The following is a 16746-nucleotide window of genomic DNA, read 5'->3' as shown; positions in this document are numbered from 1 at the left end:
CAATTAATTTTGAGTTAAAAAAAAGTTAAAAAAAACTATGATTATTATTTTTTTTTTTTTACAATAAAGTTTCATAAAAATCTTAGTCAAACCTTTAGTATTATGGATATTAAACATGCTGGCAGAGTACATGCATCCATGTTGTCACGAACATTTTAATTAAATAAAGAAATTCCCTATCCATAGTCACCATGGGAAAAAATAAATAAATTCCCTACCTACCCATGGCTTTAACCAACAACCAACAGGAACCAATTTTTTTTTTGTTAGGCCTAATGGGGGAGTCATGTCCGCCCAGAGAGTCGCGATCACGGGTGATGTAGTCCTGACCTGTTTAGCACACGTTGTGTTGTAGTCCTGACCTGTTTAGCACACGTTGTGTTGTAGTCCTGACCTGTTTAGCACACGTTGTGTTGTAGTCCTGATAGGGCTGAGCCCAAACGTTCGACGTTCGGACCTTCGTTCGTTACGTTGGCATTCGAATTCTAAATCAACATTTGAATTTTACATTTTTAATAAAATAAAAAATATATATTATTTCTTTGTCTATTCATTCTGTTTAAACCAATGGGGTTTTTCTTCACAGTTGCAGATAAATATACTGATGAGTTATATTCATTAAAGAAAGTTGATTTAATCAAATCAAATTGAGGATTTAGTTTGAGGATATTTATATATAAAAAAAAATTTTATTTTTATTTTTTTGAATTTTCTTTTATTATTATTAAAAACGAAGGTTCGAACGTCCGTTCGAAAAACCCTGACAAAGTTTGAAGCCCCAAAATCCTGGGGAATCCTGGCCTGTACTTGCTACTTTCACATGACTGATGAGGTAATTCTGGTATGAAGATCTGCGAGTACGTGCATTATACTATTAGTATTTTTGCTTGTGGAGATTATGTTGTTTTGGAGTGAAGATTTCTTTTGACGTGGAACTGAACTGAGATACTGTGAATAACTGACTGTGTTGTGGATGGGACCCTTTCCCGTTGGTACTGGTAAACCGAGGGAGAGAGAGGGGTGAGAGACGGGCTAAAGAGAGCCGCACACAAACACACACACAGTTCTCAAGATGGGAGAACACAAGAGTGACAGACGCATACAGAGGGAGAGGGGGAACTTCAGTCTTACTATACGATTGATGATACAACACAAGATACTTTTGCCCTTAGGATAAGCACTCAATAAAGGAACCCAATCCCATTGCCAAAAGAAAGTCTAACATGCCTATAAATACTATGGAATGTATTACATGGTCCATAATGATGTGAGCTCCAGGTATTGACGATGCTGATGCTGCATACCCTGCCACATGGCCCCTAATGGTTGCCACAACCCAACGTGTAGATAGATGGACAGTGAGAGCAACACATCACCAGGGTTATTATCAAGAGGGCATCTCCCTTCACTGGTGTTTAGTAGGGATGCACCCAGGGGCGTCCATTTGGTATGGCAAGGTATGGCACTCGCCATACCTTGGCAAATAAAAATGTAATTTTTTTTTTTTTATTTTTTTTTTTTACAATTTATGTTGATTTAGATTTCGAATGTCAACATTATGAACGAAGCTTCGAACTATTCGGTACAGCCCTAGCATGTTTTGATATTGTCAATTATCTCACTTTTACTAGGTGACTTTTGCTGTGACTAACTGAAATATGCCCAAAAAAAAAGGTAAATGGACATAGGGACGTTTTTTTATCAAAGGGCAGCAGAGACAAGTGATACAGGGACACAGGTAAGGTCTGGCTTAGTGATTATAATAGTGCAGTTCAGCATTCAGTAACCCATACTTTTTGTGAATGTGTTTTTGATACTACATTCTGTTGAACACACACCTCAAAACCGTACCTAAGGAAAATTGGCTCAATTGCAAGAAAAGTAATAGGCAGTTATGATATTACATTCTGCATAATTCGTATGCAAAATATTGTGGTTCCCTGCTTTAGTCTGTTGACACATTTCTATACTAAAAATGCTTGTGTAGTCCTGTGTCATACCTAAATGTATAGAAACAACTCACCAAAAGTGACTATTGCACAACTGATTTGACAAAAAAAATCCACCTAGGGGGGGAAACCCCCCCTTCACCACCCCCCCCCCCCCTCCTCGCCATACCTTGCCTTTTAGTCAAAGGACGCCACTGGATGCACCGATCCGACTTTTTCGGTACCGATCCGATACCCATTGTTCAATTGTTTTTCAAAAAAGTTTAAAAAAAATAAGATTTAAATCCACGTTTTTCTTTCTTTTATATTAAAATATATTTTGTTTTTAAGAATTGTAAAGGATCACAAGTGTGTTTTTGATTTGTTGTAAACAAAGACAGAAAATAAACTTCATTCATTCAATTAATAAACTGTATGCCTCACTGTCACTGTGTGGAAGAGACTGGGATCATTATTTTGTGCAAGGCAACACCAGGCTTGACTTAAAACATTACTTTCCTAACTTAGTGAAACTAAATGTAACAAATTAACACATATATATATATAAATGTACTGAATTGTTGTTTCTTTTATTTTAAAAAATAAATCAGATTTTTTCCCCTTTTTTACTAGACATCACTCGGGTGTATTATTGATGCTCTCATTGATACTATGTTTGTTTCTGAAGTGTGTGTGAGTGAGATATATATATATATATATATATAGAGAGAGAGGGGGGCTTTGGTAGACTATTGCATTGGTTCATTCATTGAAGATGAACGCAATGCGACATCCTTTACTAGGCTCACCCACCAACAGTGTGTAACGCTTAGGAGGGATGTCCTTTCTTGGCGCAGCGGTTTGTGATGTCGGCCTCGGTGCAGAGAGACCGGGGTTCAACTCCCACTCAGGGCGATCCCTTAACAGGGGTCGAATCGAAATACACAACGCAGTAAGATCACACCGGCTATAAGTGCAGGTGCTGAACTGCTGATCCGAATGTATAGGTAAAAAGCATATTATGCGTTTTCATCAATAAATAAATGGCCAAAAACTATTTCTCTCGCGCGCTAACGCACGCTCTCATTCACTGGGGGCCTACAAATACATTCTTTCATGGGGCCCAGATTCTACAGCTACACCCCTGCCCCCAGCTGAAATTTTTTCTCCTCAACCAAATCCAGTAAATGGTTGGCGTGAGATAAACTTTGGACTCACTCCATTCAGTGGGATTAGTGGCACTCCTGCTGCACAATAGCTTTTGTAATCGCACTCTGCGCTGCCTGGGAACGGGTGATCTGAAGGGGCAGTTAAATTCTGTTTGCCTTTTTTCCAGTTAGGTCAGTAGGCCACGTTACTCAACTCAACGTCTGGTGTTTTCACAAAGCGGACCAGTGCAACTCGTCTCTGAATGTCCCGTCGCCTACACTTCTTCCTACTTGCTTTTTTTTGTCATTTATTTTTGCCATTTTAGCTTCACGTTAGTTTCCACTGACTCATCACAGAGCCGCATGTGGCTGCTAGGTGTTGAGTACAGTTGTTCTAGCAGCATATCTCAAAACAACTCTCTACTTTAATTTCCTCTCGTCTGACACATTTTCTATTATCAAGTTCATCCTATGTAGAAGCCCCCCCCACTTCCGTTAGCCTCTGCTAGTGTTACCCTGCATGTATGTGGGTAGGTTGCGAAATTCAACTATTTTTGCAGTGACTTCCTGTAGAGTTTTTTTTGTTTTGTTTTTTATAAACCTCAACCATAGTTCCGCAGTCCGACAAGAAGATGGATACCAATTTCCTCTGTAGTAGTAGAAAGCTATCCGGCTGCCTAGCTTAGCGCAAATTAATAGACGTGGATAGGGACCCCTAGCCTAGCTTAAAACTCTGGGAGAGGTGTTTTTGGCCAACAGCCAGGCTAGCTGGTCCGTATCCCCCTTCCGTTCATTTGTCTTTGGTAACTTGTAGATAATATTTGAGTTAGGGATGTCCCGATCCGATCATGTGATCGGGATCGGGGTTGATCACGTGATTTTCCGAAGATCGGGATCGGCAAAAAAATAAAATAAAAGAATCTGGAAATTAAACTTTTTTTTTTTCTTTTTTATTCAACAAACATGACCATGTTCACGTCTTAAACTCATACTGATGCCTTAGTTTTGGTTTTAAATTGCGTATCATTCATTTATTTATTGTCACACAGAGCAGAAGAATTTTGCCAAAACAAACTCATTTCCTTTGATTTAATTATACATCAAATGATTGATTTAATTATACATCAAATGATTTATGCCAGGAAGTTGACTTCGAGAATCGCAATCCTTGTCTGTTGTTGCTACGCAACTGCAGCGTGGGGGGAAACTGCCCCGCCTGGTACATTGTGTACGGTTCATTTAGTGGAGAAACGGATTGTTAAAGCAGCAAATTAAAGACAATCAAGCGGAATTTTCTTCAGTCCTTCACAATGCCAAAGAGCTGCTGTGTTACGCGTTGTACTAATGACAAAAACAGAAATCCAAATCGCAAGTTTTATACCATCACGGAGGAAAAAGTGGCTGGCAGCTAACGTTAGCTACGTTAACCTAGACAAATGGCTACATGCTGAGCTAACGTTAATTATATCATATCGAACCGATAGGAGCTTATCTTATCTAATCTTACGTGGATGTTTGATCGGGTAGTGGCACACGTGGTACCACCACGTAAGATAAGCTCCTATCGGTTCGATATGATCTAATTAACGTTAGCTTAGCATGTAGCTACCACGACCACAACGCCAGAGGGAGTTAGCCGCCAGCCACTTTTTCCTCCGTGATGCATCAGCTGGTATTATATAAAACTTGCGATTTGGATTTCTGTGTTTGTTATTCGTACAAAACGTAACACAGCAGCTTCAATTTGGGTCTTCAAGCTTCAATTAGGACATCCCTAATTTGAGTGATTGAGAGTTAACTCTCAATCTGTGAAAGCTAGCCTACTTGTTTATGTTGTGGAGCAATGAAAATAAATAATGTGCGTTTTGTTTGTTTCTATAGTTACGTGAGCGATTGTCATTGCTTGTACACACGCAGCTCTGCCCCAGTGTCTACCATATATATATATATATATATATATATATACGCACATATGCATACCGTATATATAGTGTGTGTATATATATTTGTGTGTATATAAATACACCCGCACACATTCACACTCTCCTTCATAACATCAGTTGTCACTAAGTAAGTAAGTAAATACAACTTTATTTGTATAGCGCCCTTCTCAGCACGAGTGCAGAGTGCTTCACAGCATTTTTTAAAACATCAGTGGAAAATACAAGAAATAATACATGTGGGAGAAAATAAACATTAAAAAAATAGCTAAAACACTACAATAGACACAATAAAAAAAGGACATGAACAGAGAGAAAACGGCTATGGGTGTTTTAAAAGGCCTGCCTGTAGAAGTGGGTTTTTAGCTGCCTTAACACTTTGGTTGCCACTTGTTAACATGGTAAAACCCTGTTGAATGCCACCACCCACTTCAATGATAGCGTTGTGAACGCATAATCTCTGTCTTAAATTATGGCTATGTGTCTAATCTGCCCGTTGTTTACCAATGACCGGCCAGTGGGGGGCACATGCGAGCAACGTTCAAGACAGGGGAGGGGAAAATTGGGATGGGAGAAAAATAGAAAAAGGAGGAGAAAAAGTGGATACTTTTTTTTTATAATAACTGGACTTTGACGGCTGGGTGGCGCAGCGGACATTGCGCTCGTCACCAATGCAAGAGACACTGGGTTCGGCTCCGACTGTCGGCGTTGCCTCCGGCTTGGGCCAATGATATATTGATACCAGGCTAAATAGGTATCTGTATTGATACCAGGCTAAATGGGTATCTGTATTGATACCAGGCTAAATAGGTATCTGTATTGATACCAGGCTAAATGGGTATCTGTATTGATATCAGGCTAAATGGGTATCTGTATTGATACCAGGCTAAATAGGTATCTGTATTGATACCAGGCTAGATAGGTATCTGTATTGATACCAGCCACTTATTGATTTCACGCAGTAAGTGGTCTCAGCCTTAGTAGAAGTCCTCACTACCTGTTAGGTAACGGGGTTGACTCATTGTGTTTTTGTTTTCACTCGCTTTATTTTTGTATTTCCGGCTGATGGGTTAATTTACATCTTTGCATTTTGTCCACTTCATACATTGTGTTTTGCCGTTTCTTTTTACTTGATTATTCTCTTATGTGTGCAAATCAGAATCTGAGTGGTACTGTGAGTGACGTGCCTCCCCCCCCCCCGTCTTGCAGGTGGACCACGCGGCCAACAGGATCCAGTTTGGCAGTAAGATCCACACCTACGGAGCCATCCAGGAGAAGATGGCCCGCATGGAAATGCTGCACTACGTCACAGAGGTCAGTTATGAGAAATGATTAGGGATGTTCGATATTGGCTTTTTTACCGATATAGTCCAACTCTTAATTTCCGATACCGATATCAACCGATACCGATATATGCAGGGTTTTCCCCCCAAAAAACGGAATAATTTTAGGTAATTAACATTACATATCTCTTGTTGTGGAATTAACACAACATTAGGCATACTTTTGACAATAAATAAAATCAGAATTTGTTCTTACTTGCTTGCCTGGGTAAATAAAGGTTAAATAAATGTAAAAAAAATTTATTTAAAAATGTTTTACCGATACTGATGATTTCCGATATCACATTTTAACACATTGCCCGCCGGGGGTTATGCCCATCTAATGCCCCACTCTGCCAGCGCTGTAAGCCTATGGAGATGTTTACCTTCTTTGCAGGGCTATAACTTTTAAAATTGTATTGCTATATTGACATTACTATGGCCCATTCAACATCGATTATCTATCGTTCAGGATGTGGGAACGTTATACTTTTTCTTTCATACATTCATACAAAAATACCTTCTAGAATATAAGTGTTTTTATCGTTTTCTGCAGTAATTCCTAGAACGTGAGTTATAGGCCTAAACGCATATATAGATTATTGATTGGCGTTTCTTCCCTATACACGCTATATTAAAAAATTCAAATGTATATGATCGGTATACGTTATGCTTCACCATGCATGAAGGAAAGGGTGGGGGTGGGGGTCGTTTATGATTCCCCGATCATCAGTAAATGCTTTATGTAGGTTGGGTGATATATTGATCAGATTGGTTTGCTCACAAGGAAACTCACAATCGGGTTGAAAATAACGTTATATTCCTCTTACCGTGGGTCAATGAGACTGGCGGTGAAATATCCCAAGTACACGACGCTGATCGCCTAGGTCCATTTCCGGTTTGTATGTCGCAATAAACGCTGAAATCATATCTATTATTAAGTTTAGAAAGCGATCCATTATGTACATAATGTCTGTCGGGAGTCCCGCAACGATATGTGACGGCCGGATGATTTTCATCGACGCACATCGGCCACATCCTGTAGGCGAGTGTAACTCGCCCGACCATCCACCAGGCGGCGGTATTGAGCCGTCGTTGCCTTCACCTATAGGGTCCAGCTGCAGCGTCGCGGGTGTATATATGAATTATGAATGCCATGGCGAAAAAATGAAATATTGATCTCAATAACGCTGGACAGCGTGGTCTGGCGGTCAACACATGGCGGCCAGTAACGCTGGAAAGCGTTTCCGGCGCTGGATGTGTTAATGCCAATATCGGTAGGCCGATAATATCGGACATCCCTAGAAATATCAGTCTCTCTTTGTGTCTAGTTTACAGTCAATGGCCTACATGATCAGTCTCTCTCTGTCTTGTTTACAGTCAATGGCCTACATGATCAGTCTCTCTCTGTCTTGTTTACAGTCAATGGCCTACATGATCAGTCTATCTCTGTCTTGTTTACAGTCAATGGCCTACATGATCAGTCTCTCGGTCTGTCTTGTTTACAGTCAATGGTCTACATGATCAGTCTCTGTCTTGTTTACAGTCAATGGCCTACATGATCAGTCTCTCTGTCTTGTTTACAGTCAATGGCCTACATGATCAGCGGAAACATGGACAGTGGATCAGTGGACTTCCATATAGAAGCTGCCATCAGCAAGATATTTGCCTCTGTAAGTAATGTATTGACCTCTGACCTCTAAGTAATGTATCGACTAAAATAGAAGACTGACCCAAATTATAAGATGAACCCCCTTTTATAAAAAAAAATTTCAAGACAAATTTTCTTGAATTTTTTTCAAATCTTGTTTTTAATAAAGAAAATAAGTATATCGGACCAGAATGTAGGCTACCAGTAATACTAACGCATTGAATAAAACAAGGTAGATACAGCATATATACATATTTGAAAGGAAATTACATTTAGATCTCAAAGTGAAAAATGGAACCATTGGTTATTTCAATTGGACCTCATTGATCACCATGATGTTAACATTGTAACTCCCCCTCAGTCCTGCCCTCCGTTAACTTGGCCTTGTACTTTCAACCCTCTCAAACCTACCGATTTAGCCAGTGGATCATCTTGACATTCACTGTCTTGTTGAAGGGCGTACAGAGGTCAGTTTGTTTCGTGGGAAAACGCCGCCTGACACACATTGCCAGCCAGAGAGTCACATGGGCGCCCCTTTGGGCTCGAGTGATCACCAGCTTTGATCTTGAACGTTGCATTGTTCCTTCTCCTGGCACCATGAGGACCAGTTCACGGTTTTGGACTCCCAGCCCGATTTCCTACTTGGGTTGCATTGTGATTCACTGACTCACTCAACTCAAACATTTGATTCATACTGGGTGCATCTCACAGGCTCAAACTGATGTGGTTGTTTTGTTTGTCGCTGCTGTGCATGAATAAGCATTTAAAGATATTTTGTTAGTGTTGAATTTCCTTTTTTTGATGGTTTACCATGTGAAATATGTCTTTAATTCCAGCTAAACCCTTTTAGCAGTCCAGCCAAACATTCAGCTAGATCCATATCTCTAATAAGTATATAATAGTTGATCATTAGGCGGCTGGGTGGCGCAGCGGTCTAAGCGCTCGTCACCAACGCAAGAGACACCGGGTTCGAATCCGGCTGTTGGCGTTGCCTCCGGCTTGGGCCGGCCGTCATACTAACTCAATTGGCAGAGTTAGCAGGTGGAAGTCGATGGGTGGTAATCTGGACGTTGTGAACAGCGACTCCTACAGGTCGGTTGGGGGACGCCTGCACAGCAGAGACGGGACATGGCCGGGGTAGTGTGAGCCTCCCACACGTTACACGTCGCCAATGAGAGTCCGCGCTGGCAGGTGAAAAGATGTGACGGGCTGCCTCCACATGTATCGGAGGGGACATGTGATGCAAGGCTTCTATCCTCCCTACAACCGGCCAGTGGGGGGCATATGCGAGCAACGTTCAGGACAGGGGAGGGAGAATTGGCACGAGAGGTAAATTGGGATGGGGAGAAAAATCACAGAGAAAAGGAGGAGAAAAAGTAGATTAAAAAAATTAATAATAGTTGATCATTCAGACAGATCCATATCTCTAATAAGTATATATAATAGTTGATCATTCAGACGGATCCATATCTCTAATAAGTATATAATAGTTGATCATTCAGACAGATCCATATCTCTAATAACAGTGGAGAAAGGGAATCCGATCACAAAACTCTTATACAGTTGCCTATATCCTCTCATTGGGCATAACATCTAGTGAGTGAAACTAGAAACTCTTCCCATCTTATTCTGGGGACCCCCTGGAACCTCTCCAAGGACCCCCTGGAACCTCTCTGCAACCCGTCTTCTCACTTATTATTATTTATGTTCTTCCTCATTCTCTAGAAGACTGACTGGGTGACCACCATGAAAGACTGAGGAAGCAGATGTGGCTGAGTCAGTTGGCAGGATATAAGAAGACCATTGATCCTGTTTTGGCTTGTGCAGTGATTAATAACTAATAGAAGATGAAGATTTAAATTTTAATTTGTCTTTCCGCATCACTCCTAGTTCCACACACATATGCATTTCATCAGAGGTCCGAGCACAGCGTCGCCCCCCTCAGTGCAGCGCCCCTGGAGCAGTTTTGGGGTTCACTTAGGCAGAGATGGTGGACACCGTAGATGTACGTAATACATACCAGCCACCCTTCAGTCACCAGCTCACGGCAGGAATACACCCTCCTTTCGGTTACTGGCCGGCCTCCTTTTTTTTTTATCCACTTTTTCTCCTTATTTTTCTATTTCTCTCCCATCCCAATTTAGCTGTTTCCAATTCTTCCCTCCCCTGTCTTGAACGTTGCTTGCATATGCCCCCCACAGGTCGGTTGTAGGGAGGATAGAATCCTTGCATCACGTGTCCCCTCCGGTACACGAGGAGGCAGCCTGTCGCATCTTTTCACCTGCCAGCGCGGACTCTCATTGGCGAGGTGTAACGTGTGGGAGGCTCACACTGCCCCCGTCATTTCCTGTCTCTGCTGTGCAGGCGTCCCCCAACCGACCTGTAGGAGTCGCTGTCCACAACGTCCAGATTACCACCCATCGACTTCCACCCGCTGACTCTGCCAATTGAGTCAGTATGACGGCCGGCCCAAGCCGGAGGCAACGCCGACAGCCGGATTCGATACCGGTGTCTCTTGCGTTGGTGACGAGCACAATGTCCGCTGCGCCACCCAGCCGCCCCTTGGCCAGCCTCCTTTTAACCTCCAGCTCATCCTTCCTCCCCTCTAACCCCTGACAGGAGGCGGCCTGGACGGTGACGGACGAGTGCATCCAGGTGATGGGAGGAATGGGCTTCATGAAGGTGAGTGGGGGGCGGGGGTTAACCCTTTATCCAAAGCGCTTTACAACTTTTGCCTCACATTCACCCGTTCACTCACACATTCACACACCGACGGCGGAGGCGACCATGCGAGGTGCCAAACTGCTCATCGGGAGCAGTTAGGGGGTTAAGCGTCTTGCTCAAGGACACTTCGACACGCTGCCCGGGAGGAGCGGGAATCTAGTGCCAAACTCCACCCATGCATTCACAGGGTATCTGCAGGGTATTAAAAAGTCTTAGCCCGGCTGTCTGGAAATTAAATAATATTAATTACCGGTATATGAAATGTTTTTGTATTCAAGTCATTGTTTTTTGCGACGCTACCGGGATCTTGGTGCATCTGGTGAGAGCTTGTATGGAGCGTGTGAGAATTTAAATTGTTCAGTGTGGCAAGTGTGGTTTTAAAATTGGTATTCAATTAGGCTCTAAGTGTTATTAAAAAATAATAAAATAATTATTTGCACCTCATTCTTAACCCTTTCATTGCCCATGACGTTTTATCAGCCCAATGCCTGAATGCCCACGACGTGTATTAGCGTTTAATTTTTTTATTAGCGATCTGATTTCATATTTCATCAACCGAGTCTCCTGTTGGTACAGCAGCTCCTGCAGCAGCTCAGAATGGAAAAAAGCGCCCCCTATCGTCTATCCCTGAGTAACTGCACGTCAGTCGCTTAGACTGACCTGGGATCAGTCGATATGTAGAGGCGGAGCCAGCTGGCTCCTTGAACTGGCAAGCTGTCTGCTCAACATGGAAGTCATCGCGGGACGGGAATCAGCCTGGAATATATATTCACAGTAGCCAATCGATAGTAGACAGTAGTGATCGATTTCTGGAATGGCGATTAGGAATTGGAATGATCTTTTTGGAGAACATCTGATCTGAGGTAAGGAATCTATTTTACCAGTCTTGGGATAATCAGAGTTGTATTCGCTGAGATATCAGCGTTTGCCCTATGTGTGTGTGTGTGCGCGCTCGCTGATGAGGAACTCAGATAATCGATTTTCAGCTCTCATATACTATCGATAATCTAGCGTTTATTTGAAAACGATTCATAAATAGGCCGAAGAATTTCATTTGTGTATTCTAGAATATTCCAGTAAACGTCTTTTATCATGGAATCTTTTTATTTTCCTTAAACGAGGGCTTTTCAAAATGCTATAAAACGAAAATGAACCGATAAAAAAACAATCCGCTTCGACAATGTTGACTGGAAAACGAGTCATTGATAAGCGACGGGCAGATTAGACACATAGCCATAATTTAAAACATAGATTAGGTGTTATTAACGCTAACATTGAAGTGGATGGTGGGCATTCAACCGGTAAATCAAGGTTAAGCTTGGGCTCTGAAAGTGTTAAATGCAAAACAATAGACACAATGTCACGTCAGTCATTCATTCACTCAATCACTCACGGTTAACCATTCCGCACCTAGTGGCAGCACTCGGGTATGGCAGTTTGTGTAAGACCGTTCCATCCATGGGACAAATACTTGGCATCTCTCACACTGTGTCCTTGTTTACCCTCGCCTGGACTGAACCCACCCTACACTGAACCAACAATAAATCATGTCTTCCCTTTACTTGTTATGACTCATCTCACATGACCTGCATTGTCTGGAATCACTCAGGGAAACACATTTGACATCTTTACTCATCAGTCAGCTGATCAGCTGACATACTATAATGTAATGTATAAGAGCTGACAAACTACTGTCTACCAGGTGATCAACTGACACTATAATGTATTAGAGCTGACAAAACTACTGTCTGCCAGGTGATCAACTGGAATGAAGTTTCTGATTAGTTATTTTTTTTTGATCCACTTTTTCTCCCATTTTTCTGTATTTTCTCCCATCCCAATTTCGTATCATCCAATTCAACCCTCCCCTGTCACAAACTCTGTTTCTTGCCTCCCACAAGCCGGCTGCAATGTGGACTAAGTCATACATAGCACAAGTCCCCTCCGGTACTTGAGGTAACAGCAGTCGCATCTTTTCACCTGCGCAGCTCGATCTCTCAGTGGCGAGGAGTAACGCGTGGGAGGCTCACGCTGCCCCCGACACTTCCTGATTCTACCGCGCAGGCGCACCAACCGACCTGTAGGAGTCGCTGTCCACAACGCCCGATCCCCACCCTTCAGTTTCCCTCCCCGTAATACGGCCAATGTGTATTACTGTGGACGACCAGCTAAACTGAAAGCAATGTGGAGAGCTGGGATCGAACAGGCGATCCCAGCGTCTCCGCATTCGTGGCGAGCGCCTTGCCCACTACGCCACGTAGCCGCCCAAGTTTCTGATTAGTTATACAAGTTATTAGAGGTGTTGGAAAAAATTGATTCACAAAATAATCTTGTTCTGTTCAAAATTGATTAACAAATTCCAAAAACCGTTTGGAAATTATTATAATATTTCTGCCTTGCTTTTTTTATTGCAGAAGACTGCCAGTAACATGTTTCTGTTCAAATTATTGTGTAACAGTTTATTTGATTCAGGCTGATTAGTTAGGAGAGGCTGCCTAGTCTCCGAAAGGTTTCTGGTTCGATTCCTGGTACTGCCCGTCTCTTTAGCTGAAGTGCCTCTGAGCACAGGCACCTAAATCTCATGTCGATGTTTGCCAACCTGCTCCAAGAACTGGTGACTCCCACCCCTAGCTTTCAATACGATACGATAGGGGTGGACGGTATGGTCTAAAATGTATATCACGGTATAATTTGAAGCATAGACGGTAACGGTATATATCACGGTATCAGTGTTTCTGTTAGAATAATTTTTTTTGCCTGATAGGCAGGCTATATAAAGAATGACATCCTCAAGGCATGTAGATTTATAATATTTTAACTTAAAACTAGGCTACTTTTGCGTATAAAGTCATTATATTCCAAATAAAATAAGTCCCGAGTCGAGACTCCTGCTCCCATTGCAAACAGCGGGGCTGGATGCTGGATTTTGCTAGAAGCATATGTAGCTGCAGAGCCGCAGAGCCAGGGGCTCTTTCAGGTCTGGTCACAGGCCCGCTCAACAGCGCCCCCCCCACCCAACGGCTGAATTGCCAATGGCTGAATTGGAGTATTGCACAGTGCAATACTCCAATTCAGCCATTGGCAATTCAGCCGTTGGGTGGGGGGGCGCTGTTTGACGGGCCTGTGACCAGACCTGAAAGAGCCCCTGGCTCTGCGGCTCTGCAGCTGCATGCTATTCGCAAATCCACTGCTGCAGCTGTCCTCCCGCTGCAGCCGTCGTTATCATAACACTACACACATCGTAATGTTTACAGCAAACTGTAGTTGATCACCAGGTATGTTTTATTAACATAGAATAATTCATATAAGAAAAACGATAGGGAAATATCTTACCTTTCTCCACTGGTTAAAAATGCCAGGAACTGAAATTGAAACTTGCTGTGCACCGCGTGATATGTGTTTATTATGAAATGACAATTGTGTGTTGACACGCCCACTGCGCGAAGCCTCCTAAATAACTTTTTCCAGTTTGCACATATCTATTATCTATGACTAATTCTATCTATTTTTAGGGGCAAATGCGATTGAAATAGTCGCGCTGTGGTTACATGACGTCATTGCTATTTTAGAGCTGCTCTACCGGTTACATGGTATAGTCAAAATCCATACCGTAGAGCAAATTAATACCGTTTATACCGTCCACCCCTACGATACGACCACCATACTAGAGTCACAAATCTGTAATATTGTGATGTATTGCGATTAGTGATGCACGATATATCTGCCGCCGATATGGTAATTTTTGTACACATCGGTATCGGTCCGATATCAAGATAGGGCTGGTATTAAAACAAATTTTATCTTTTATTTTTCTTTTTTTTTTAACCTGTTTTGGTCTTAAATAGTTAAAGAAATATCTAATTTCTGAAAATAAGTTACAAAAGTAAAAAAGAAAATGCGTTTTGGAAAATATCTTTATTTGATTATCATAAAGTGTTTTCTATACAGAGATATCGACATCTGTAAATATCGGTATCGGCCAGAACAGCAATATTAATATCGGTTATTAGGGATGCACCGAATGGGAAATTCTTGGCCGAAACCGATACCGAAAATAGGAAACAGTTGGCCGAAAACCGAATGCCGAAAATGATTAATATAAATATATATATAATGTATTTTTTATTTATTTATTTTTCAGCTACCTGATTATGGCAAAAGACATGATTATGGCAAAACTTTACTTAAATAATATTAATAATCACTTATGGGCCCATAAAACATTTATTCAGCACTTTTGAATGCATACATTAATTCCAGACTGACTGCTGAAAGATTGTAGAATTTAAACATTTTCTCTTTGCATACAACAAAATGTGCATTAAAGTCAAGTGCATTTTCTTTTCTCTGTAGGATAACTACAACAAAGTGCATTCAGAACAAAGCCAAGGTGCTTTAAAACTGCATAACGATCTGCATAAAGACACAAACACAGGACTGTTGTATTTACTACATCTCCCATGACTCTTAGCGGGGGATGACGTAGCTTACGAGAGACGGGTCAAAGAGGAATGGAAGCGTTAGCTAGCTTAATGTTTAACCGCGACTGGCATATAGTAATGGCGAGGATATAAAGCATGTTAAAGACTCATTTATTGGATGCGTTGCTCGCGGAGTTTATAGAAACAGCGCATCTCCCAAGAGGAGTTAGTTATCACAGGCTGCAGAACGCAGGAAGAGCTGCCAAGCTGCTCACGTTACACGTTGCACGTTTTGATTACGTCATCACAACAACACTTTAGGTTACGAACGTTACGTAACCCTGTTCCTGACATTCAGTGATATATTTTCGGTGCTAAAACCCTTTCGGCCAAAAGAGCCTTTTTAACCATTTTCGGCCGTTAATTTTCGGTGGCCGAATTTTCGGTGCATCCCTATCTGTTATCGGTATCGGCCAAAATTTTCACATCTGTGCATCACTAATTGCGATTTATCACGGCAAGGTATGTTTATTGGTCAACATCTGCAATAAAAACATATATATATATATGTGTTTTATCTAATAAGAGGACGTTTTCAGTCTGTTCACCTCATTCCAATAATTTATATTGCAGTAAAATAAAATTGTCGAGGCAAAAAAACTTTTTTTTAAATATCGTTTCTTTGCATCAGTGTATCGATATATCGGCGTGCACAATATTGTGGTGTATTGCTAACCCCCCCCCCCCCCCCCCTATTGAAAACAAACTAACATGAGTTAAATCACTGATACAACAGCTAATGAGACATGTAGTCGCAACATACAGGATTCTCTCTCTCTCTCTGTCTCCGCCTCCGCTCTCTTTCCGTCTCTCGCTCTCTCACCACTGAAACCCTACTTAACGGGTGTTTGAAAGTGAGCTATCTGAAGATGTGGGAGGCAAGTTGGGTTAAAAAAAAACTGTCAATGTAGGTCACTCGACACCGTGTCATGCCGCGCTGTCGTTGCGGTGGATACTGGATATAGTAGCATTGATGGACTGAGGCGACTGTAACATGAGGCTAGCGGCACGTCCAAGTTACCTAGTAGATCTGAGTAATCAATGCTTCATCCTTCTCACGTGCAACAGGGCTGTACACTGCGACGAGATGATCGCAAATTGCCCCCTAATTTGGTCCGTGCGAGTTTAAAATAATATCTGGGGGCAAGCTTGCGAGTACTGAGTTCAACCCTTCATTCGCATTTCACTCCTAAATTAATCCATACAAATTGGATACAAAAGGCATGTAGATTTATAATATTTTAACTTAAAACTAGGCTACTTTTGCGTATACAGTCATTATATTTCAAATAAAATAAGTCCTGAGTCGAGACTCCGTGCTGCTCCCAACGAATCCCAATAGTATGCACCTGCAGAGCCGCAGAGCAGGGGCGCTTTCAGGTCCGGTCACAGGCCCGCTCAACAGCGCCCCCTACCCAACGGCTGAAATGCCAATGGCTGAATTGGAGTATTGCACTGTGCAGGCACAGCGGCCCCGCTCTGCGGCTCTGTAGCTGCATGCTTCTCGCAAAATCCAGCATCCAGCTCCCGCTGCCCAGCCGTCGTTATCGGA

General features: G+C 42.1%; 1 protein-coding gene across 1 annotated transcript in view; it reads left to right on the top strand.

Moving 5' to 3' along the window:
- acadvl (acyl-CoA dehydrogenase very long chain) overlaps nucleotides 1-16746 on the top strand; it is an 82291-nt gene that overhangs the window by 20345 nt on the left and 45200 nt on the right. The window contains exons 11-13 of the mRNA XM_084311680.1: nucleotides 6226-6330; nucleotides 7925-8011; nucleotides 10609-10671. Of these exons, the coding sequence (XP_084167806.1) occupies nucleotides 6226-6330; nucleotides 7925-8011; nucleotides 10609-10671 (255 nt within the window). The remainder of the gene's footprint in view (nucleotides 1-6225; nucleotides 6331-7924; nucleotides 8012-10608; nucleotides 10672-16746) is intronic.

The sequence above is a fragment of the Notolepis coatsorum genome (assembly GCF_963971535.1).
Source record: "Notolepis coatsorum genome assembly, chromosome: 4".
Lineage (NCBI taxonomy): Eukaryota > Metazoa > Chordata > Actinopteri > Aulopiformes > Paralepididae > Notolepis > Notolepis coatsorum.
This window is presented reverse-complemented; position numbering and strand designations above follow the sequence as displayed.